General features: G+C 28.8%; 1 protein-coding gene across 5 annotated transcripts in view; it reads right to left on the bottom strand.

Moving 5' to 3' along the window:
• The window catches only part of LOC142330581 (uncharacterized), a 325,414-nt gene that overhangs the window by 193,173 nt on the left and 105,746 nt on the right, over window positions 1-26,495 (bottom strand). For 4 of the 5 annotated variants that reach the window (XM_075375963.1, XM_075375967.1, XM_075375968.1 and 1 more), the window contains exon 2: window positions 23,348-23,753. The exons of the other annotated variant lie outside the window; for it this stretch is intronic. In XM_075375963.1, coding sequence (XP_075232078.1) covers window positions 23,348-23,489 — 142 coding nt within the window. In that variant the 5' untranslated portion in view covers window positions 23,490-23,753. The remainder of the gene's footprint in view (window positions 1-23,347; window positions 23,754-26,495) is intronic. 5 annotated transcript variants of the gene reach the window in all.

Below are 26,495 nucleotides of genomic sequence, written 5' to 3'. Positions count from 1 at the left end.
TTTTTTATTAATGCATATTCTTTGTTATACAGAGTGATTTTAGGAAACGGGAAATTTTGAAAGTTGTGTTGGTAGCCGTGGGCGATTGGTACCAATTGATAAGTGGCGCCAGCCTCTCTAACCTAACCTGCCATTTAGTTATCAAGGATCCTTGGAGCGGTGCGTAACGTGCATTTGCTATCAAAGCGTTTTACAAAAACAATGACAGTGTGGAGGGAGCGCGTAGAGAATTTCGCCGTCATTTTAATCTGGGACGGCACGACCGTGTTCCATCAGCACATGCAATTAAAACATGGATATCTAATTTTAAGGAAACTGGTTCGGCAATGAAAAAGAAACCTCCAGGCCGTGAGCGAACCGTCCGTACACCACAGAATGTTTAAGCTTTACAAGATGCTGTCACACGAAGTCCACATCGGTCAATCCGTCGTCTCTCAGCATCTTTACAATCGCATAGTTCAAGTGTTCGAAGAATGTTAGTGAAGGACTTGCAATTCCATCCATACAAGTTGCAGATCGTCCAGGAACTGAAACCGAACGATGCAGTTGTGCGAGCACAATTCTGTAATGTAATGCTTCAGAAGATAAATGATAACGAAGAGTTGGTTCACGAACTGTGGATGTCAGACGAAGCGCATTTCCACCTCAGTGGATTTGTTCAAGCAAAATTTCAGATACTGGGCACAAGAAAATCCTACGCAGCTACACCAGCGTCCGTTGCACAGCCAGAAAGTGACCGTGTGGTGTGCTATGTCAACTTACGGTGTTATAGGCCCTTATTTTTTTGAGGATGACAACGGTCTTGCGATTACAGTGACGTCGGCTCGTTACGTAGCCGTGTTCGAAACCTTTGTTGTGGAACAACAAAAGAGATTTCCACCGATTCTTAACACAGCCTGATTTCAACAAGACGGAGCAACTTCACATACTGCACGAATATCGATGGCAACTGTACGCCGATTGTTTGGATAACGTCTCATTTCACGAAATGGTGACATTAGATGGCCTCCCAGATCGCCTGATCTCTCAGCTTGCAATTACTTTTTGTGGGGTCATCTTAAAAGCAAAGTGTTCCACAGTAAACCTGCTACAACGGAAGAACTGAAGGCAAAGATCCGAGAAACAATTGCGGAAAAATTTCAGTTGAGATGTTACGTCAAACCATGAACAATTTAACGAAGAGACTTTGTGAGTGTTTACGTAGAAGAGGAGGTCACCTGCAAGATATCATCTTTAAAAAATAAATTAACATGTATGTATCCTAAAATGGCAACATTTGTACAATTACATGAAATAAAATTCATTTTCTAAAAAAATTTTTCATAACGTTATTTAATTATTAATATTTCCCGTTTCTTTGAATCACTCTGTATTATTTTTAATTGCGGCTGTTATTTTTTAATTGCGAATTTTATGTTACCTTTTAACTTTTTAATGAAAAGTTTAAATAACAAACCTTTAGTAATAATATTATAATAAAATTTCTTTATAATTCATCCCCACCCCAAAAAAAGAAATTTAGATAAATATTTATTGGTTTTAAATTTTTTAAATCATCAATCATTTCATGTAGTAAACGTAGAAAAATCAAAACTTTATTCGGAAGGTGATTTTTGAAGTGGACAAAAAAGTAAAAAACCATCGATTTTTTGAATTAAAAAATTTATTTTTGACTTATTTAAAAATACAATGATTATTTAAAAATAATACTTCAACATAAATTACACCATCCAAAAAAAATTTTAGGTAAGTTTTTTCACGTATAAGAAATAGGTAGGTATACTTTTCCACTATAAATTACAAATGAATAAATTACAAAAGAATAAATTACAAATGCTAGGATAGCATTCCAACTTCGTTACCAGATTTTTTAATTTGGCTTTTAATTTTTTAAATTTATAAAATTATATAACATGTATGTAATTTTTTTTGGGGTATTATTCGTAATGATTTAAATTATTTTCATTATAATCATTTTTAATTATTCGTTAGCAATTAATTTAAAAAACCAAAAAAATTTTTTTTTTCAAAAATATTATATATATTTATTTTTAATTGAGAAATTATAGGGAAGGAATAGTTGGGTAGAAAAAAGAAACAACTAATAAAGTTTTCTTTTACTGTTTTTCAATATGATAAATTCAGACTTTGGGGACGACTTTTTTCCTTAAAAAAGATACTTCTCATAACTTAGAGAATAGTACGGGAACGTTCAATTAAATCAGATTATTGTTCAAAGCTGAGCACAGCTAAGTGAGTGAGCAAAGTGCAAAGCAGATTATATATTTAAAGTTATACGAACTGTAAATACTAAATATCGATATATTACAAAGACCTTCCCTCAATTAATTCTTTACTTGAAAGATAATGATGAATTCAAAAGGAAAATTAATTTTTTAAAAAGAAACAAAGATAAAAAGGAAAACATATAAATGGAAAGCTATTTTAAATTACCATAGTATTATTAAAACTGGAAAACTTTGTAAAAGAACACATTGAAAATATGAAGGATAAAGCAATTTCTGAAATGTGCAGCAACTAAAAAGATAAAATAATTATAATAGTAACACAAAAGAGAAAGATTAATCGATAGTGTTGTATTAACTTTTTATAAACATATAGAAACTCGTTGACGAAAAACAAAAGATCAAAAAGGAAATAATACGTATATTTTTATAATACTGCATTTAATTTATTTTATAAATTTATTTCTAAAAGACATACACACATTTTTAGACTTGTAAATTAAAAAAAAAAAACAAAATGAAAATATCTTCCAAGCCCACTGGCTGGTCTAGTGGTTAACTCGTTGTTGCAAATCAGTTGTTTAACAGCTGATTTTCGAAGTCTAAGGTTTTGAAGTATAAATCTTATTAAGATCTAGAGTAATCTTAGAAAGTAGCTTTTTATACGTATTTGAATACTAAACAGTGAAAACCGGTGTACTTTGGTGGTTGGGGTTCAATTAACCGTAAGTCTTAGGAATGTTTGGCCAGAGTCTGTACATGATACCTCATTTACATATCATCCTCATTACACTGGGTCGGGGGAAGGAAGTTGCTTACTGTTTATTACTTTAACACATTGCAACGTACACATTAGGAAAAAATCTAAGTGGGCACCACATGATTTCCTTGTACGCCTATTAAATTACACATACACATTTTAGTGTATACGTACGCAATTCAAGTGTTACCTACTAACGCATAATTTAAGTTTCAACTCAACGAGGTCTGTTTTTAAAAAACATGAACTTTATTTATACAATTAACATTATTACAATTACTATATATTAGCTGTAAATAATTAATTGTTAACATCATTTTGTGTACATGTTAATGATGAATTAAATAGGACAATAAAGTGCATCGAACGAGTACTGCAATAGAACTTTACTCGACGAGAGTCAACAACAGTTGTAAGAAGTATATTACGCACAAGTGAAAAAGACATTTCATCGAACACTTTAAACTGAATAAAATTCAAAAACGTATTTTATTTTTCTGTCAAAAATTAAATAAGATTTTTGACAGAAATAAATATACAATTTTTAGAAGATTTTGCTAAGAAAATCCAAAAATAATACGATTCTAAATTATAATTTTCAATTAATATTAAATGTTCATCAAATCTATTACATGCACATATACGTAATAATACCAAATAAATTCCATATACACGTTTATTTTAAAATGAAAAGTACATACAATTTAATTTCCTCAGCAACTTCTGATATTTTTTCAATTTTCTTTTTTTTTATTATTATTTATCGTAATTTTTTTTTATAATCACAGGTTAATAATTAATTATTAATAAATCAATATATTTAAATTAAAAAAAGTAAAAAAGAGACATGTAGTCTGATTTGAACCGATGTGACTTCCTCTTCTAAGACCCAAATATTTCATTAATTAAAATTTCATTTGGCTATAACTCTGAAAACAATGAAAATAAGTACCATTTACGATATATTGTTGAAAATCTTTCAATGAGGGCTTACTACCGTAGTTAAAAAAAAGTCCAAAATCCAATTTTTTTTTGGATTTTGGGCTTTTTTGGACACTTTTGGTTCAGTCTATTGCAATAAAAAAGGGAGGTGCACAACTAGATATTACAACAGTCCTAAATCCAAAATTTTAACATCCTACGGCTAATCGTTTTTGAGTTATACGAGATATATACGTACGTACAGACGTCACGCCGAAACTAGTCAAAATGGATATTTCCGTTGAAATCTGAAAACCGAAATTTTTCGCGATCACAATACTTCCTTTACTTCGTACAAGGAAGTAAAAAAAGAGAAGTGGTTTTATTTCACTACACAAAAGAAACAATGAAATCATGTTAGCTACGTGCGTAAACAATAAAGTAATAATTTTAAAGGCGTTAATAGCTAAATATTTTAGTATGTATTTAACGGACGTACCCAAAATGTTCAACTAATTAGTGTCTAATATTTAAAAACTAATATTTTATTAGTAAAGAAAATCGCTGAACTTAATTTTTTACAAAGTAATCATAAAATTTTTCAAAGTTTTAAACAAAGTTCTACCTCGTTTTCTATCTTCTATTTCTTCATTCTATCAACGATCCGATAGAATGAAGAAATACTGGGAAAATCGAAAGGCCAGACAAATACAAGAGAAACTGAAATATGAATGACTGAAGTGGTCCACAAGTTCTATCTCATAGACAAAACTATTATATTGTGAAACATAAGAATATTCGCCTTGTTTGGAAAATAATAAAATAGTAAATATTGGAATCAATGAATGTCGAATAAAAAAATTAATAATTTTTTTTTTTAACAAACTTCGAACGTTCCAAAATATAAATTTAGAATTTAAAAATATAAATTACAGAATGGAAATGTCACAATTTTTAATTTAATAAAAATAGGTCAACATAAATCTTACTTACATACATTAAATAAAAATCTGACAGCCCATTCTTTCATCCTATAAATAACTTCTGAATTTTAAAGTAATCTCAAAGAACAGATATTTATATGTTATTCGGAATTATCCATGGACGTAATAGACATTTAACAATTACCACAAAATATTGATTAATTTCCTTCAAATCGAAGTATTTACCCACAAAAATTTATAATTAAATAATATTTTTTATAAAGTAATTATTATATATGTATAGTAATTTAAATAATTATCACAAAATTTTATATAATTTATTAATCTAATAATAAAAATTATCCTTGAAACTCATTAGAAAATATATAACGCAACGAAGAATAGTTGCAATATCGGCTATTTAGGAGAATTAACAAAAGTTTTAACGGATATTTTTTGTTAGATATTTATTTACACAGGGTGTCCCATATAAAACGCAACCCAACCTTATATTGGTAGGTATTGAAATAATAAAAAGGCATGTGTAAATGTAAATGTAATTTTTATTATTACCATCCATTACCTTACATTTAGAGTAAATGTTGGAAGTGGCCGCCATCTTCTTGAATACAAGCTTCAATTCTTTTTACAGCGTTTCTTGCAACTTTTTTCAAAGTTTGTATCTGGATATTTAATACAGCTTGTTCAATATTGACTTTCAATTGTTCAAATGTTCGTGGTGTGTTGCTGTAGGCTTTTTCTTTGAGGTAACCCCGTAGAAAAAAATCCGCCGCAGTCAAATCTGGAGATCTTGGTGGCCAGAAGCCTCGACCGATAACACGATTACCAAAGAATTCCTCAACGAAATCAGAAGTTGAACCTGCGTAGTGCGATGTCGCACCGTCATGTTGTAGCCAGCAGTGTCTGTCTTCCTCTTCCAAGAGTGCAATGAACTGAAATAAAATGTCCTGATATCGTTCTGCATTAATGGTGTACTCGAAAAAAATAGGACCGATTATTTTCTTCCGCGATATCGCGCACCACACGCCCAACTTCTGCGGGTGTAATTGTTTTTCGTGATAAACGTGGGGATTTTCAGCACTCCGAATTCTACTGTTTTGGCTGTTTACGTAGCCATCCAAATGAAACCGTGCTTCATCTGTAAAAAATAACGAATCCATAACATTAATTCCCTCACGCAGAAATCGACGGAACCGTTGACAATATTGTAGCCGTTTTTCTTTGTTGGGCTCAAGAAGTTGATGAACCGTTTGAATGCGATAAGGTCGTAATTTTAATTGTTTGGTCGCCCGATGAACAGTTGATTTAGACAAATTAATTTCAGCAGACAAACGTCTGATCGATTTATTTGGCGAGTAATCGGTCTTTGATTTCAGTGACTGTATCTTTATTCAACACTGACGCAGATCTTTTGTGTTCCTTGTTATTAACATAACCAGTCTCTCTAAATTTTGCAACTAACCTTAATACTGATGTTTTGTTAGGAGCTGGTTTATCTGGGTACTTATAGCGAAACAAATCTTCCACTGCAACCACTGATTTCGTACTGAAGTACGACTCAACAATGAAAACACGTTCATCTAGCGAAAACACCATCTTGTCTCTAGCAATACACTGAACGTTATGATCGCATTGTTGTTACTATCGGTAGTGTTCTACTGCATCGCCGCGATGTTCAGATGTTGGAGGAGTCCATTTCAGTAACGAGTAGAGGAGTAAGCTTGACTTTTGAAATTTCATGGATGAGTGATTGATGGGTTGCGTTTTATATGGGACACTCTGTATATACTAGCATTCCTGCCGCAGTCCACAGCATGCAGTAACAACACCATTGGCTGTGTTAGTTGAGCCGCCGCGCCGTACAACGTCGCACCCGTTAAAAAGTCGAATCAAAAACCTCACAAATGGTTTTTAAATATATATGAAGAATATTTACAAGTCCCAAAAAATAAAGCATCCCGATCGCGGCTCCGCCCACGCAGTATGATTTTCTTACGTTTCCCGTCGCGGCCTGGGAGATGTTTAGCCGGTGGTGTTGGGTGATGTTTGGCTCGCTTAGCTCGCCCTTACCGCCTAACCGAAGGGCCCTGCCCCTTGGACCACTGTGTTCATTAAAATCATGCTTGTGAGAATAAAAATGATAAATAAAAATTAAAGCCTGTTCAATTTATAAAAAAAATATCAATACATAGTAATTTTTTCAGAGCAACACTTTGGTCAGTACAGGACCCGAAATTCTGAGTCATTTAATAACATGGGTTTCATATAATCAGCCTCCATCTTAAAAATATTAGTTATAACTGGTTACCAGTAATATTAGTTACTACTATTATTACTAGTAATAATAGCCAATATTAGTTAAAATACTAGTAAAATACATTTTTACACGTACTTTTTGCCCGGTTGTTAGAGTTACCTGACAAACATCACTAGGAGGTGACCGTACTTCATTTCAAATTTTTAAAATATTTTTCTAATTACTTTTATTTTACATTTTTTAGTCAACTGAAGGCAAGTGCAGTTAGTCGCGTGGGAACATACAGCAAAAGGTGTACAGTCGTACACCGTCGCACCTCTAAGAAAATCGAAAATTAAAAAAAACCCAAAAATAGATTATAGATATTTATCTGAAGAGTGTTTACAAGCTCCAATCCACTGAATATCTCGTTTAGTACAGTCGGAAATGAAGAAAATTTGCAATCATTAAAAAATGTTTTTCCCTTTCTTCACCCTTTTAAAGGTCGAATTTCGAAGAATCTAGAAATCGGTTTTTAGATAATTACATGAAAATTACATACTCCGAAAATCAAGTTGATATCTTCATCTCCTACCGAGAAATTAACAAGATAGCCGGGTTAAAAAAAACCAAAATCCATTTTAATTCTTTAAACTCGGAATTTCAAAAAATCTAGAAATTATTTTTTAGATTTTCAAATGAAAATTAGACACACCAAATATCAAACTGATATCTTCATTTGTTACCAAAAAATAGAAAAAAATATTTAATTTCATTGTTCCTCCATTTTAATCAGTTATACTCGGAATTTAAAAATCCTTTCTTACAATCAACTTACACCGTAAGAAGAATACGTATACAAATTTTCATCACTTTAGCTTCAGTAGTTTTTGTTGGGCGTTGATGAATCAGACAGTCAGTCATGACAACTTGCTTTATAGGTACAGATATATATATATATATATATTTAAGGAAACTTAATATTTTAATTTATATTTTTTTCATAAGAGTACACTGTATACTATATGAGTTTTTGTAAGCAGGTAGATAATATAAATAGGTAACAATAAATTAAAATTAAATCGGTAACAAAAAAAAATAAAATTTTAATATTTAAAAAATAAACTTGGAAACCATAAAATCTAATAAATAACTGTTTTAAACAATCAATAAAAACTAATTAAAAGTAATTATTATTTAATACTTTTACATATGAAACTGGGTCATCACTAAATTAGTTTTGTAGTCTACTAAAAGCGAAAACTATTTGAACTTGAAGCTGCAAATGTTTTATTATAATTTACCAAAAACTAATTTAACAACTATTCTTAAAAAAGTTTAGCTAACGTTGAAATTTTACTTTAATTTCTTCCAAAAACTTAATTAACTAAATAAATTTCAACTCTTAAGTACATCTGGAAGCACGATATTAAATAACGTACAGAGTACTTTATACACATAATCTCTAAAAATACACGTAGGCACAACGAAACAAAAAACAGCGCATGCGTTAAAGATCGAGCCCATTAATACAATGAGTTGGTCTTGTGTCAAGTACTCTACAGAGTCGATAAATACGGCGATCTCTTACGTTATATTAGTATTCGTCGCGAAAAAAAAAATTAACTCTAATGACTAATGTTAGATACTATTTTATAGAATATATTTAGTTCTATAACACATTTAAACTTGTTTTTTTCTCCGTTAATTTTGAAAGTTTTAATTAACAAAGAACCAAAGGAACCGAAGGAATTGAGGAAAATTAAACATAAAAAGTTCTTTCTTTGCTTGTTCTTCTCGGTAGTACAAATTCAACGTTCCATAACGTTGATAAATATAATTTTAAAAATTAGTATGTAAACCCATCAGAAAGAAAACAATTTTATTAACGTTTAATTTTTTTTTTTTAGTTTCCGATAGTCGTTACCAAATTTTTGGTTATTTTAGAAAAGTATTTTGTCTAATGAAATACGAATTAATAAGAAAATTATGGTCCATACAGAGTTTAACAGTTTTAATTAATAACGGATGAAAAAAAATCTGCGACGGAAAGAATTTCCCTCATATTTTATAGTAATCTTGACCGTCTATTAGTAAAGAATACAGCAGCTACACGTAAGCGTTGACTATATTTCTATATTTATCTCACCCACTACAGACTCTGAAATGACTATATTTTTTTTTACAAATTCTTGTATTTATTGAAATGTATTCGATTCAAGTTTAAAAACATGAATATATGTTATAAATTAAGAATTCTTTTATGTTACTTTACAAACACATTACAAATACAAAATGGACACAATGTTGATTCTCTTTGTTAAACTATTTGCCATCCCTGAACGGGATTCAAACCCGGGATTTCTGAACGGAATGCCGAGACGCTTCCTACTCAGCCACTATGATAGGCTATTTTGGTTACCGTTTTTTAATAAAAAGGAATTATTTTACTATAAAAATACAAATAGAGCTTAAAACGGCAATGAATTGACGCTTTTTTTAAAATTTTTGTTATAAAATATTTACATTTTTTTTTTTTTTAATTTATGAGCAATTTTTAAAAAAAAATTATTTACTTTTCACTAAATGGACCGATATATACATATTTTTTTTTTTATTTTGTGGCGAAATTTCTCTATGGTTCTATTACAAGATCTTTCCGTTTAAATTAAATAGAATATATTTTAAATAAAGAATTAATTTTATAGACGACTTGAAGATTATTTTTTTAATTGTTTTTTGTTATTACAGCTTAGATTCTATAAATAATGATATACAGTCCGAAGTCATTTTAATATTCAATCATTTTTATGCAAAAGTCAAGAAACTTAGTTTAATAAGTACTAAGGATAAAAGTGAATAAATATTTACGCATTCTAACATTATTTCTCTACATTCCGTTTCTTATCTTTATTTAGATTTAAGTTTCTCGTCTTTTAGCTTCTCCTAAACCCTTTTTATCTTTCTATGATTAAATTTTTATAAATTATTAGACTTTTCCCAGAAAACTACGGTATTACTTTCGGTCGCATGGTGGGATTGGGGGGGATGAAAATTAATTTTCTTTACGTTTTGAGGTATGAGGCTTACTAAATTACCATTCACTTAAAATGGGGTTTCCTTTTAATATATATACATAAAAGGGACCTATGTGTAAAATTTTGTGGCTCAAAAAAATTCCAAAAATACTTCATCAATCTCATTGAAATTTAGATATGCTATAGTAATGTGTTTGAAGTTGTGCATGTGAAAATTTTATGAAGATTAGTTGGGTCGTACTTGAGCTACACTCAATTTAATGTCGAACAAATTTGAATGGTACAACTTAGAAGCGTTGTTCGTTATGATGCTGCAACTTGAGACGTTGACGTTTTCATCGGATGTCTCAGGTTCGATTCCAGTTAGGAGTGGCATTTTTCACACGCTACAAAATTCATTTATCATCTAGTAACTTTGAGGGCATCAACCTGTTACTTTATAAATAAATAAATGATTATATATCTAATAAATAAATGCGAAAGTTTGTATCAGCATCATGCGAAAACCAACCTATCGATCCTTTCAAATTTACAGGATACATTTGTGTTATCCCAGGGAAGATTGTAAGCTATATATAGAAGCTCTAGCCCCCTTGGGGGTGAAGTTATGAATTAAAGTTATCCATTAAAGAAAAAAAAATTGTACCATTTAATTCATTATTATATTTCTGTCACCTTGGCAAATGGAATAGGTTGTGGTGTTTTCCTCATCATAGGTTGTTTGTAATTTAGTAATTTAGTTTCTTTTCTAAGTTTCTATAAAACTTGAATACATTAATTGTTATTTATTAGTATTATTCTCATAACCATGAGGGTAACGAACAGTCCATGGGGCGGAGGCCTCTGACTAGAGGAGAATAACGAGCAAAGCGAGCACTTCGGCCCAAGGTCGAAGTTTTAAAAAATAAAAATATTAATTTTTTGTAAATAAATTTAAAAAAAATTATCGTAAATTAATGAGTATTAATCAAAATAAAAATATATTAAAATATAAATTTAAAAAATATAGAAACTGTGTTTGACGTTGTAATTAAACCAAGATGCACTATTTTAGACATTATTATACATTTATTATGTACTTTTAACTAATTGTTGGTATCATCAGTGGACTTGAAAATTGTATAGACTATTAGTGACAAGTTAAATTGTGTTGAATACCGATATCTGTCTTAATAAAAAACATTAAATTTTTACGAAAAATTCGCTGTTATAAAACTAACTGTTGATTATAATTACAAATTATTAATGAGTAAAAATATGTTTTGGCTCTTCAAATTTGTATTTTATTTTTTCTAATAAATAAATAAGTTAATATTCCGCAACAGCACAGCAATGTAGCGATGAAATCTTTTTATTTGTCTAAACAAAACGATTTTAATGTCATATTTTTATTTAAATACTGGTGTATTGTTTATGTTTATTACATCTTTAAAATTATATTTTTTCATTTTATTAACCTTTAGACAGTAATAACATTATAAACAAACATTATTTAAATTTTTATGAAATTATAAAAATAATTATAAATAAAAATTGAAAAATAAATAAAAAGAATATTTAATTCTTCCATTTTATAATTAAAACAAAGAAACTAATTATACAGAATTTAATATTTATATAGAAAGACGATTGTGCGTAAGAAGGAAAATATGGGTGAAGTACTAATTTATTATGTTTTACCTGCCTACAAACATTTGTTGCTACTTTACAGTACTAAAGAGAATACAGTACAAATTAGCATTAAAAGTAATAGAATATCTAATCACTTTATAAAACTTTGAGATAAATCTTTGTCGTAGTTTACAATTCTCTAGAACATTAGGTAAATTAAATACTTCTATGTTATACGACATTACATTTTAAAATTACAATTTTATATTCGTAAATAATATTAATAATGTAATCTCTCTTTCCTTTCATTTTATTACATAAAAACATATTTTATGACTATGATAATGAGTTTCTTGTAATTTACTTACATAAAACATAATCACATAACATTAACTGTGATTTAAACGGAAAGTTAAGTTAATTTACATTTAAATTAACGATAAATAAGAATATTGAACCGCTGGAATATTGTTTGTTATGACTTTCTAGCTGTTCATTAAACTATATAACTTACAGATACATTTCAATGTTTTATCGTTATAGAAGCAAGTCATGACCTAAGATAAATTGCACCTTATCATAATGCAAAGTATAAGTTTCTTTTGATTTTTTAATCGAGTACAAAAGAACATCTTCGCGGTGAACAAAATTAAAGGAATATTTAGCCAACAATTGAAAATAATTCTTATAATCTACAACAACAAATATTTTTGTCTACGGCTCAGAAAATAACGTAACATTTATGGCTACGATAACAAAATGTAAGTGTGTTGGAAGCCTATATTATCTCTCTACAGACTCCAGACGACTATTTCCCTTGCTACTGAATCTTTTTTTATGAAATGATTGTTACTGCTTTATAGGGTGATATTTATAACTATTGAATTAATGGAAGGTAAATTTGCTTTGTTTGCCGTCCGAGCTTTTTATATTATAGATTTTTTGAAATGTGAGGAGGGGATGTCCAATGGGAATACTATCTGTTTCCATTATTATCCCGGCGCAATCCCGGTTTAGTTCTATTGTAAAATTTATTTCGATGATAGGACCGAGGTTGATCTAATTTTTATACAATGAAAAGTGCACTGGATACGATAGGAGTTTAAATATTTTATTAGAATGTAAAGATAGTCGGAAAATTTACTTATAATTTTTTTTTGTAGGTATACTACAAAAATACTATAAAATATACCTATATTTTTTTGTAAGTGTCCCCGTGAGAGTTGGAACAAAAATTTGAAAACTAGCCCTTCTACCATACATCAGGCGTTTAGTACTACGTAAACTAAAAACATTTCGAAATATTTCTAAATTAAGTTTGATTATGAAATACCGTACTGCTTAACTACACAGTATAGTTAAATTGTAATTCACGCAAAAAATTCAAAATTAATTAATTATTAAGTTTAATCAAGCAATTTCAGAAAAATATTTCTTAACTAAGAAGAAAAATTATACCATTTATTAATTTATAAAAAAAAAAAAAAAATTTGTAACAAAGAAAAGGAAATTTACCTCCTTATAAAACTGCAAGTGCGGGCTGACAAAATATTCGATTATAAATATTAAAAGCAGTTATTTATTAAAACGAATAAATAATTAAATATAAAAAATAAAGTAGAAATTACAGGAACTTATTAATAATATCTTAAACAATTAAAATAAAACTGGCAAAGTATTGCATGACTTTCCATATTATGAATAATAAAAATTAAAAGAGTTAAACCCAAAAAACAAAACATCAGTGACGGCTCGCGTGAAGGCACTGTGGAACTGCAGCACCCCTATTTCAACTTGATATTATCGATAACATCTAATAGTCCTTTTTTCTTTAATTCTTTCTTTATAGTTGTACAATATATAATCCTTAAGCTTAATGTCAGTTTATGAAAAAGATACAAAAATATTCTATGGAACTGTGCGCTTCACAGTTCCAGCGGTGTGATGTTTGGCTGTTGTACACATGCGCATATAAGAAACTGCACGCGACGCTGCGGGGGAGAGAGCACTTCCGCTCCCGCAGTGCAGACGCTGACGTACTGATGGAAGGTAGGTTTTTTTACTTCCTTGTTTGTTCCCATTTCTAGTTTAGTCGTTGGAAGGAATATGAAAGTGGTTTAGTTGTTTTTTCAGTAGTGTTCAGAAGGTGGCGAAAAGCAAGAGCTTTTTGATTGCCAAATCTGTCCAATAACGCACTGGAGGGGTGAAAGAGAAGGTAATTAGTGAAAACTAATTATGTATTAGTTTCTGTGTACATAGAAACTTAAATTAAGCATCATTGGACTATAGCGTTTTTCGGCGGACATTTTATTACGTTATTATCTAATAATACTAAAGAATATTATCTGTATTGACATTTTATTATTTATTCGATTAAACCGAATAAACTGTGATTAAACCGTGTACCATATTCTTGAATGTGATGAAGTGTAAATTTAAATTATTATCCTGCTTCCAGCTATTCTATTTGATTCATTTTTTCGGTTCTTTTATTTTAAAGAAAACTTTAACCATGACCCATGGCCTTGAAATGCCACAGAAAAAAATTTTCTGGAGCAGTACCCCCACTAATTTTAGCTAAGATAACTAATTTAGCTAAGGTAACTGCATATCACAGAATATATGTGTTTTAGAAGTGGGGAATAAACTTTAAAAAAATTCTAAAAATATTCATATACGAGTTACGCTTAACAAATTTGCTTAAGTAAGTTTTCTCTACATCTAACACCACCTTCAATAAAGAAAAAGAAAATTTTCAAAAAACCTTTATGCATTTTAGATATGTGGTGTAAAATTGTAGACATTTCTTGATAGCATATATAGGAAGTATAAACTTTAAAAAAAACTTTTGAGAAATATTTAAACCGAAGTAGGGTAAAAGAACAAAAAACATGTATTTTTTTATTTTAAGTGATGGGTATTAATTTAAAAAAAGATTTTATATGAATGATTTATACAAAAAATGATTTATAGGTAATAAATTTGCTTTAATAAAAGTTTCTCTAAAATGCCTCTGAGAATATCTAACTGGTTTGTCCACGATACCCATCCTCCTAAAAGAATTTTGAAAGAAATTAATATGATCAATACCCCGTATATAAAATTAGTCAAATCAAGAAAATCAATTCATTCAACCCTGATATATAAGGTCAAAAGCAGTGTGATACACATACGTACCATACATATACATGTTTCTTTTGGTCTAGATCAACTAGTTGAAACCTAAAACCAAAAAATGTTCAAAAAACCCGATACTTATTTTTTGTTATAATCATACGTCTCCTTTTAATATCTATTGAAGCTATTCGCTAGGAAAGTAAAAATTAAATTAAAAAAGAAATTTAGTTTTAAATGACCATAAATTTTTATTCTTTTTTTAAATTACCCAATTAAAAGAATTATTAACGATCCAATAAAATTACCGTTATAAATTAACAGTATTACAGAGTAATATGACGATACAGGAACTAATCTAGATGAGAGAACTAAGAATCCTCTAATCTGTTTATATATATATATATATATATATATATATATATATATATACATCCTGTATTTCGAGAATATTTCCTTTAATATCAACCATCAATTAATTCTCTACTTTATAAGCTTTACTCAATTCTTAAGTCAATATAGTTAAGAAACTCTAACATTTGTAATATTATTATTATTATTATTTATTTATTTCATATTAAGGTAATACCCTCTAACGAGTATTATGAATATTAATGAGTATCTTGAAAAGTATTCATTAATTTCTTTACACCGTCCTTCTGTCTTCCTTATGATTTGTGACGAATATATAACACATTTAAGCTAAAACAGGCTCAGGGATGCTTTTTTCCTGTTTAGCATCCGGTAATTACCTTTCTGATAATATTTCAGAGGATGAATGAGGATGATATGTATATCATCCTCTGAATGTAATCCTCTGAGTGCAAATGAAATGTAGTCTTGTACAGTCTCAGTTCGATATTCCTGAGATGTGTGGTTAATTGAAACCCAACCACCAAAGAACGCCGGCCTCCGTGGCGCGAGTGGTAGCGTCTCGACCTTTCACCCGGAGGTCCTGGGTTCGAATCCCGGTCAGGCATGGCATTTTTCACACACGCTACAAAACATTCATCTCATTCTCTGCGGAAAAATATTGCTTGACTGCGGATCCGGAGGTTAAACAAACAAACAAACAAAGGTAACCACCAAAGAACACCGGTATCCACGATCAAGTATTCAAATCCGTGTAAAAATAACTGACTTTACTAGGACCTGAACGCTGGAACTCTCGACTTCCAAATCAGCTGATTTGGGAAGACGCATTCACCACTAGACCAACCCGGTGGGTCGAGTTGCTTTCTCTGAGACTAATAATATTTAATATAAAAAAACAAATCAAAACTATCATTTCTATAGTTGAACATCTCTTGTATTTCAACGGGCTCGATGTATAGATAGCTATATGTTTTTTTTTTCAATGAGGAAAGTAACGTGTTTCCTCAGTAAGCCTAGCACTGGGTTCTTCTTACACTAGATGACTATGCCACTTCGGAAGTAATGTTTATCTCATATCCGATCGCCTACAACATTTTAGGATATATCATTTAACATACATACATTAAAGTAGTAATGTCCTACGCTTTAAAAAATATAAATAAATTGAACTTTTATTTATTTATTATATATACTTTTATTTACCTCCCACTGTCCGTCCTTCTAGATTAGATTTTGTAATCATTTTTTTCTACCCACTTTCTATGACCCACTTGATTTGAATTTTTGAATATCAGGACAATATGATAATCAGCCGTTATTGCAATCAATTGTTTAATAATTAATGAAATAATTATATTCTGGAATTTACGGTAAAAAAAAAATTAAAATACATATTTACTGCAACGAAAGTATCTAAGCGTATACACAAACTTAATTATTGTACAATATTATTGTACGTATATTAATTACAAATATTATTCTTTTCATAAGGTCTATCAATGATACGCAAGGTAATGCATTAAAAATTACGCATAATTTATGTGCGATACTTCACATATTTAACTAGAGCGATACGAATTTATCTTTGAAAAAAAATAAGTACACATAAATAAACTATTTTTATTATATACAACTTTTAATTCACTACGTAGTATATATATATATATATATATATATATATATATATATATACTATTAAAGTATTTACCTCTAGATTGAAACGTTTAAGATTAACAAAAGTTTTTTTTTTTACAACGTTATCAGGTGAAATTATTTTTTTGCTGAATATAAAGGTATTTCAATAAGAATATGTATTTTAATTTTTAAAAAAAATTTTGTCAACAATATATAATAATAATAATAAAAATAATAATATTACATTAAATAATATTGATACTATATTTTAATAATATATATTTTTTTATAAAGTACAGTTTAAGATGTTAAATATGGACTCATGTGTTAGTCAAATAACCGACATGACTCCTTCGTCAGGTGTCCACTCTTTTAATAACGTTTATAAGTACATTTAATTAACTGCAAGTCATTTTCTTCAATAAAACGCAAATTTCGTTCTTCAACTCTTTCTTGCAGTAACTGTGGTGTTATTGATATACACGTTAAGAGTAACGTGTATATCATTACACCACTTTACTTTTGTGAGGTTATTTGAAGAGTCAAATAACCTCACAAAAGTAATCACAGTAAAACCAACATTGTTCTCGAAGAAATAGGGCCCAAACACTCCTTCAACCCAAATTGCGAACAATGCTCTTTACCTTTTTTGAATGTATGGAAGGGGTGAGTGAACTGTTCTTGTGCTTTCACTGCCCCAAACACGACAACTTTTATTCACAAAGTCGTTAAAATGGGAATAAGACTAATCACTAAGACTAAATTATTTTCCGTTGTAATACATGTCCTTACGTTCCAACACCCAATTGACGAAGTATCTTCGTTGTTGATGGTCTCTATAGAAAACAGATCTTGCGTCAATTGAATTCTGTATTCACGAAGAAGGTCTTTTGTATAAAATGCCGATCTCCGTGGCGGAGTGGTAGCGTTTCAGCCTTTTATCCGGAGGTCCCGGGTTCAAATCCCGACAATCACAGCGTTTTTCACACGCTACAAAAAATTCCAATTCCATTTCCCAAGCATAAACTTGAAGTTTATGTGGTGGTATCAACAAGCCAAAAAATTCGTTGTCTGTAGCCCATGAAATGTTTTATTGTTGCGATCGATGAAGTATTGAAAATGTGTATATGTAAATTAATAGGCATTCAAGGAAGTTATGTAGTGTCCACATCAGATTTGTTTAATTTACAGATATTCATCGTATCTACAAATCATTCATTTCATCCTCTGAAGCAATACCTAACGGTGGTCTCAGAGGTTAAAAAAGGAAGAAAAGATTTTTTAAGGTGCAATATAATTTTAATGGTTGTCGACCTCAGTTTCTTTCACAATTCAATCTTGGAATGAAAGCAAATAAATTTAATATTATAATTATTATTATTTGTAAGTTCGACGCAAAATTGATTTTTTTTTTTAATTTATTTTGTAAAAAAGAATTCAATATTTAAATTTTAAACAATATTTATTATAAATAAATCACTAAATAATAAAAAATTAAGCAAAAATAATAAAAATAATTTTAAATTATCATTCTTATTTTTTTTTACAAAATGTAATTAAATATTCTTATTTTTACAGAATTAGTGTTTTATTGGTAAATGTCACTGAACGAGTCTTATGAATACGTAATTTATCACAGAAAAGAAACCCTGATTAACTAAAGGTTATAGCTTGAAATATAACGTAATTATAATCAGTATGATAAAAATTAATTCTTAATACGTGATAGTGATATTTATATATATATATACACTCGTATATGTTTAAATTAATTAAGATTCAATTAATTGCCCCGAATAAAAACTGTATAATGATCGTAATTAAAAACAGCGCTCTCTCTCTCTCACACTCACGCGCGCGCGCTAACATACGTTCTAAAATATTTAAGACAATAAATGAGTATTGAATTATTAAACTTAGTTCTTTCAAAAAAGAAAATACTGAATTACAAACAACAACAGATAAAAATTAATTTGGCTGTTAACCTATAAGATTTAAATTTAAAAAAATTAATTCATTTAAAATAGGTAAAAAATGGTTAGCAATGGTTATATTAAAATGGTTATTTTTTCAGATCCTTCATTTGAAGAAACATTAACATCTCTATAATTATTTTTAAATGCTATCATTAATAATTTGACTGAATATAATTTCTACGCAACATAAGAAAGTTGAATTTCTATAAATATAACCTTTGATAAGACGACCAAATTTATAGATAGCTGAAATTTTAGTAATAATAACTAATTTCCAAGATGTATTAAACAGATGTTATTCTATAAGTAAATCGCTGATATTATGAATGAAGTCACATTTGGTGCTATAAACTGTGAATAACATATCAATTGACTAAATATAATTTTAGTTAAATAATTTTCATCTTAAACCTTAACACGTCATTGCAAAATCAGCTGATTTTCGAAGTTGAGAGTTCTAAGGTTCGAGACCTTGCAAAGTCAGTTGCTTTTGTATGGATTTGAATACTAGTCTATGGATACCAGTGTTGTTTAGTTGGATTTCAATTAACCACACGTTTCAGGAGTGGTCGACCTGAGTTTGTTGCAGACTACATGTTTACCGGTATCTTTACTCTTACATAGCACTACATCTACAGCTATGTCAGGCCTGGCAAGCCGATAACGGTATTTGCATTTGCCTACACACACGCGCGCACACAAGCACCCAGATCCGGAAATATCTGAAAACCTAGTTGGAGAAAACAATTAACAAAGATTTTAATTTTAAAAGATATTTCTGCCGCCTTAATAAGCTAAAATGTAAAATATTCCTCAGAAAGAAATCTTTTAAATTTACCGAAAAATGTTGAAAATGAAGACGGTCAGTCAAATCCGAAATTAAAACTAATTGGAGGCGATAGAAATTTGTGATAGAATCTTGTAGGAAGAAACGCATTAAGTTGGTTAGACAAATATTAAGTAATCCAAATTTAATAAATCTGGTGATTGACAGACGTGAAGGAGATAAAAATTGTGAAGAGTGGAGTACATGAAACAGATAATTAAGGATTTAGGTTGTAGTAAATACTCCTATACTGAGGCTAAAATATCTTAGAACAGAAAGACATTGAGAATGACAAAAAAACAAATTACATTATTCGCCTCTGTGGTACATGCGGTAGCGTATACATGTATACTACAACAAAGGTCTCAGGTTTGATTCACAGTTAAGATGTGATTGTTACAGTTGTTTTCAATCTTATCCAAGTTGTTTTTGAATATTATAGTTTTAAAAAATACTTAAATTTTATAAAATAAATGACATAAAATTCTTGGTTTATATCCTGCAAATAACACCGGATTCATAACAATTTGAAAAAAAGAATTTTTAATTATTCGGGCTAGAAAATATTCCTATTGGAAATTACTCAGTTTTTTATTTTTCTTCTTCTCAATAAAAAATAATTTACTTATCAATAAATATATATGTAAATACTTTAGTAAAAAATATGATATGGAGGATGTTTTTTTTTAAATTTAACACCTTATCAGTTGATATAAAAATACAAAGAAAAAAGGTGATAATGCAATACAATTTTTTCTTGTAATATTATCCAGTTACTTATACCTGCAATTCGTATAATTTATATCAACTTTTTATAGGCGTTATATTTTGAAAAAATGGTTAATTGGACCATTAAACAATGTAAAGGACGGGATTTGAATAAAATACATTATATTATAGTATAATAATAAAATTAAACACGAAAAACAAAACAATATTTTATTGCGTAACATATTTAACCTCTAGATAAATATATTATTTGTTAAATACTGTAAAATTGACTTGGCAGCTGTACTTTATTACATTCTGCCTACGTGAGTGTACTTAATATATTTAAAATACATAAGAGAACATTTATTTTAAGTACCGATACTTGAAACTAATTTTATAATTCGATAGAATAACAATAACGTAATAATATTACACTTAAATTATTACTTTTAAAACAATTACACATTGTTAATAAATATTCTTTATTTTTTACATATAATAAATTGATAATTAGGGTCGTCCCTTTGAGGCATAACGCAAAACTACTGGGCAGATTTTAATAAAACTTTACAGATTTATACCTTAGAGGCCTGGTCATTATCTCTAATTAGAATTATCACGATATTCCTAATAGGGGTTAAGATATTAAAAATATTCATTAAAAAAAAAAATGAATCCTTTCACTTTATTACATTTTTGTTACCTTGGTAACAGAAAAAAGATCTCTGAGTTTAGATATTTAATATCTTTAATTTTTATTAGTTTATTATGATTTTTATTATTACAATTAACTTAAATTAGCACAATTAGTGGGTTTTAATTGTATATTTTGGCTGTCGATACAAACAAATAATAATAGTTTTCTCTGATGATAAATATTTTAATAAAATGTAAAAGTAAATTTAAGCAACAGCAATGGCAAACTTTTCTATTTCAATTTAAATTTTTAAAATTTAATTTAAGAATTGTGACATAAACTTTGACGGATCGATAAGGATCCCAATAAGTTAATATGACCTTAATAAAACTACTAACGTCAAGAATCTTAATAATAGTCTAAACAGAAAAGACTTAAATTATGTAAAAAAAATTAATAAATGTAACGAAATATTAGCTGAATTTTTTAACTTTTCATTTGGTTATTATTTTTTATTAGAGGAAAAAAATTTATATTTATTATTAAATTTTTTTTGAAATCTTGCTTTATTTTATTCTTGGAACAATTTTTTAAATCTATTCTGATGATTATATTAAAGAAATGTTTTGTTTTTTTAAAGATGGATTCTAATAAGAAATTAAAAACATTCTGTATATAAATTATTTAAGAGTCTTTCCCCTTCGTAAGACCATTTCTCCGTAATTGAAAACTTAACGAGCATATTACAAAATAAAATTTCATCAGCAGGAAAGAATTGTATCCTTAATTCTTACAAATTACGTTTCAAAGCCCTTTAATGTTCTATTTTCTTCTTTAATGTTTTATTTTTTGTTTAAAATATAAGCTAAGTGGGTAAATCATGTAAAAATATTATGTTTGGAGGTTTCAGATCAAATTTCCATCCGAAATTATGATTTTTAAGTTATAATTTAAAAAATGTTATGTGCACTTTTATTATTTTTAATATAAAATTCGTTCAGTGTTTTTAAAGAGGAAAGGGATACCTGCATAAATATTTTAAGTTAATCTATTATCTAAATTGCTATTAAAATTGCCATAGATTCAACCTGAAAATTTCATTAAAATTGGTTTTTGCTGCTTTTTGTTGTTGTTTTTTTTTTTATATAAAAAAATAATAACACACAGTGTGCTGATTTATTACAATTCAAACTGATTTTAAGGTAAACATGTTTTGAAGCTGAATAAAATATTCTTACGCAATATAACCTAAAGAAATTCAGCTAATGGAGAAACGAAAGAGATATGGACGTTTATAATGATGATTTACTTGACCAATGAGACATCTTTTTAAACAATAATTTCTGTTTTTTCTTATGATAACAGTGGTTAAAAAATATATTTATTTCAAATAAGACAGGGTCCTAGGAATCGATTCGAGGATGGGAGAGGTTGGGCTCTGACAAACCGGAGTGCTGAAGCTTAAATAATGTTATTCACCGTCTGCATCAATTCATAAAAGATAATTCTAACTTCTACTTCAACACTTAACCCTGCTAAACTGTGAAATCCACCGTTAGATAGCGTTGCAGAATAATGGGCTAGCGATGAAAACTGAGTTGAGGAATAGAATTTGAATTATTGATTTAATCCTCAGTTTAAGGACTTATAAACTAATTTCTTAACCAAAACATTTCACGCCGTTTTAAAATTGACTTAATCATCTTGGACTGACTTGATCATCTAAAATTTGTAGAAGTAGTTGCACAGTTGTGTAACTGTTCGCTTAACTGTCGAGGTCCAGTTAATCAACAATCTGACTAATTATTTACTGAAAGCGAACACAGAGAAAAATCCGGTAAAAAAATTGGAGGAAATAACGACTAGAATTTACGGAATATTTAAAGGAAAATTTGTGGTTATACGGAAAGGAGATGGAATTGATATCGGAGATAAATCCTAGTAATGTGATAAGTATCCAATAGGAAAGGCTCCCGATTAGACTGTGGAAGTGAAAGATCAAAAGAAAGGCTGTAGGAGGAATAATAGGAATAAAGATGGCAATCAACGGAATCTTGAATAGATGTAGCTATGTCAGGTAGAAATTCTCATTGAAAGATGATTTTGTACAGATCTACGATTAAAGAAGACTATTAAGTAACCAATGAATAAAACAAAATGAAATAAATGAGGAATTAATTGTATCGTGGATCTGCTTTAAGACAGAATAGTCAACAGTACAACTTAAAAATAATATTTATAACGAAGAAAAGATTTTCACATAACTGTAAATTTCTATCTGAACAAAATAAAAAAAAAAAAAAAATAAGCCTCTTACCTTTCTTCAATCTCCTTTTTCTTCTAATTCTCATTTTTGGTCTTTGAATTTGTAATTTTTTCTCACATTCCGGCACACTTTTCATAAACTGTCCCGAAACTTCAATAAGTTTCATCATAACGCACAATAAAACAAGCAACATGTTGACTTCTTTATTTTTAAAGGTTTACTTAAATTATTATAAATTAAATCATAAAGTTTATTTTGTCTATATAAATCACGATTTGTAATAATATTACAAAAAGTACACGAAGATGAGAATTGATGACGTTTATAAAAAAATTCCGTTTTATCGACGATCACTTCGCACTCACTTTTATTTCCCATCCACTCAAAAACTGACTGTTTTATTTTCATAAATAACTTATTTCTTATGTTTGTTATCAGTGAGTCAATAATAAATATTCTACTTTTAAGAATTCGAGATCCACATGGAGGGGAAGAGAAAAAGTAATAGAGATATGCATTTATACTATTAAAGAAAGAGAGAGAGTGAGAGAGAAGATAGAAGGAAGTTCTGATAACCGATAACCTTATCTGAAAGGGCAACAGTACATTACTGTTAACATTTAATAATATAACGTTCTCTTAAATATCCGCTTAATATTCTTATTCAAGTAAAAATAAATGTTATGTATGTATATAAATATTAAAATATTCAATTTTTTTAGCTAATTTAATTAAAATATATATGAATATTAAAATTGCAAACTTTAAAAAAAGTTTCGTAATAAATAAAAGGTAAATTATCTATTAAATTCATGATTATTTATTTTTAAAACTCTTAATTATTTACCAGATAAAAAGCGGGCCTACGGTCCACCGCGAAAATGTTACTTTGTTTCATTACACATGATTTTGCTACTTTTTTGCCAATTGTAACTAAATAACGTTGATAAATTTAGCGTTTTAACAATAAAATCTTTTACAATAAAAAGCTTCAAAATCCTGAAGATTTGATTTTTTTAACACACCTCTAACGCAATGTTTTTTTTTATCCAGAAAACCCAAATATAATTTTATATAAACGTTCGTATCGAGAAGTATAAATCGTTCGTGTACTGCGCGTAGCCGCCCGGCTCACCACTATTAGTCCGTTTTAGCCAATAGCAGCTAAAATAAAAATGTGAGCACGTACAACAAACAAACAAATCCACGCATCATCCTCTTTTATGGGATGCGATAAATTTATGGGATAATAATATATCTTGAACGTTACGTTAAAATAGAAGATTCGTAGAATACCAAGCACGATTTTTACTTTCCTGGCATCATGGCCTGAGATGTATGGCTAATTGAAACCCAACCCACCAAAGAATCCCATCGGGTTGGTCTAGTGGTGAACTCGTCATCCCAAATAAGCCGATTTCGAAGTCGATAGTTCTAAGGTTCAAATCCTAGTAACTTTTACTTTTATACGGCAGTTAAATTTAAACGCATTTGAATACTAGATCGTGGATACCAGTGTTCTTTGGTGGTTGGGTTTCAATTAACCACATTTTTCAGCAACGGTCGACCTGAGATTGTACAAGAATATACTTCATTTACATTTATACATATCATCTTCATTCATCCTCTGAAGTAATACGTTACTGTGGTTCCGGAGACTTAAGAGAAAAAGAAAAAAAGGAAAAGATAAAACCCACCAAAGAACACCGGTATCCACGATTAAGTATTCAGATCTGTATAAAAGTAACTGCCTTTACTAGGATTTGAACCTTAGAACTCTCGACTTCGAAATCAGGTAATTTGCGATGACGAGTTCACCATTAAACCAACCCGGTTGGTGGATTGCATATTTTTTTAACCGAATTTAAAAAAAAGCTTTTCTCCTAGACATAGAAGTAGTACAAGTGACGCAAAAAAATAAATACGTTGGGGGCAGTATTGAGGGGTGAAAGGGGCGATCAAAGTTTAAAAATATCGATATTTTGAATTTTTTAAACTCCTTTGTTTTATAAACTTTAAATAATGATATTAGAATAGAATTTCATCATAATTCACCTCCATCTCTAGAAAATAAATCTTTGATAACTTTTTATTGGCTGTACCAATATTGTAATTTTTTTAGTTTTTTCCATTTAACATAGTAAACGTAGAAAAAATTAAAATATGTCTTGGAAAGTGATTTTGGAGACGGGAAAGCAGAAAAAATACCTATTATTTTGAATGCTTCAAACGTTTTTTTTTTTTTTGTTTATTTAAACATAAAATGATAATTTTACAATAATATTTCATCATAAATTTCCCTCAAAAAAAAGGAATTATTTCATGTATCATTTTTTTACTATATAAGAAAAAAAATCAATGTCAGGTAAATATTAAAACTTTTTTTAGCAGCTTATATTATATAAACATATTATTTTTTTGTCTTATACAGATTAAAAAGTAAAAGTCTTATTACTAATTACTTTCTTTTACTTCCACGTTTAGTATTTTCGTAGAGATCTCGGCTTTATCAGAAAGTTTTATTGTTGAATTAATTAAAAATTTGAAATTATAATTTTAATTTAATTTCAGATTAAAACCTTTTAACGAAGCGGAGTTCTCTGTAAAATTCTCAAAGAAAAAATAAAGCAAAAGTGAAAAAAATATAATTTTATAAATAGTTATATTCTGTTGGTAAGATGTAGTTTGCTAAAAAAAAAATATTATAATTAAAAAATAATTATATATTAATTGTTAATTACTGGCCGAGTAATTTTTTTTTTAACATTAATATGACCAGAATCTGTTCATAGACAAGGTAAATAGAAGTTTTTAGTGGTAACTGTTTAGATGGATTAAATATCCCATTAGTATCTATTAAATAATAATTATAGTTTTTATTTTTCATATATTTAGTGTTTATCTTCTTGAAATGTGGAAAGTATATAGATCTTACTATATTTTTAAAAGAAATTATTGCGATATTTAAGCACATATTTCGTAATCTATTGGGAAAGATAATATAATAGAACAAACTGACATATTTTTTCAAAATTAATACAAAAAAAAACCCAATTTAACTGAATGGTATTTTCGTACTCCTCATACCTCAAAACGTAAAGAAAATTAATTTTCATCCCCTACTTCCACCATGCGACAGAAAATAATACCGTATTGTTTTTTTTGTTGAAAAGTCAGTAATAATATATAAGTAACCTAA

This window comes from Lycorma delicatula, chromosome 9 (assembly GCF_047948215.1).
Source record: "Lycorma delicatula isolate Av1 chromosome 9, ASM4794821v1, whole genome shotgun sequence".
Classification (NCBI taxonomy): domain Eukaryota; kingdom Metazoa; phylum Arthropoda; class Insecta; order Hemiptera; family Fulgoridae; genus Lycorma; species Lycorma delicatula.
Note: the sequence above shows the minus strand (reverse complement) of the source record. Positions and strands in the feature narration are given on the sequence as shown.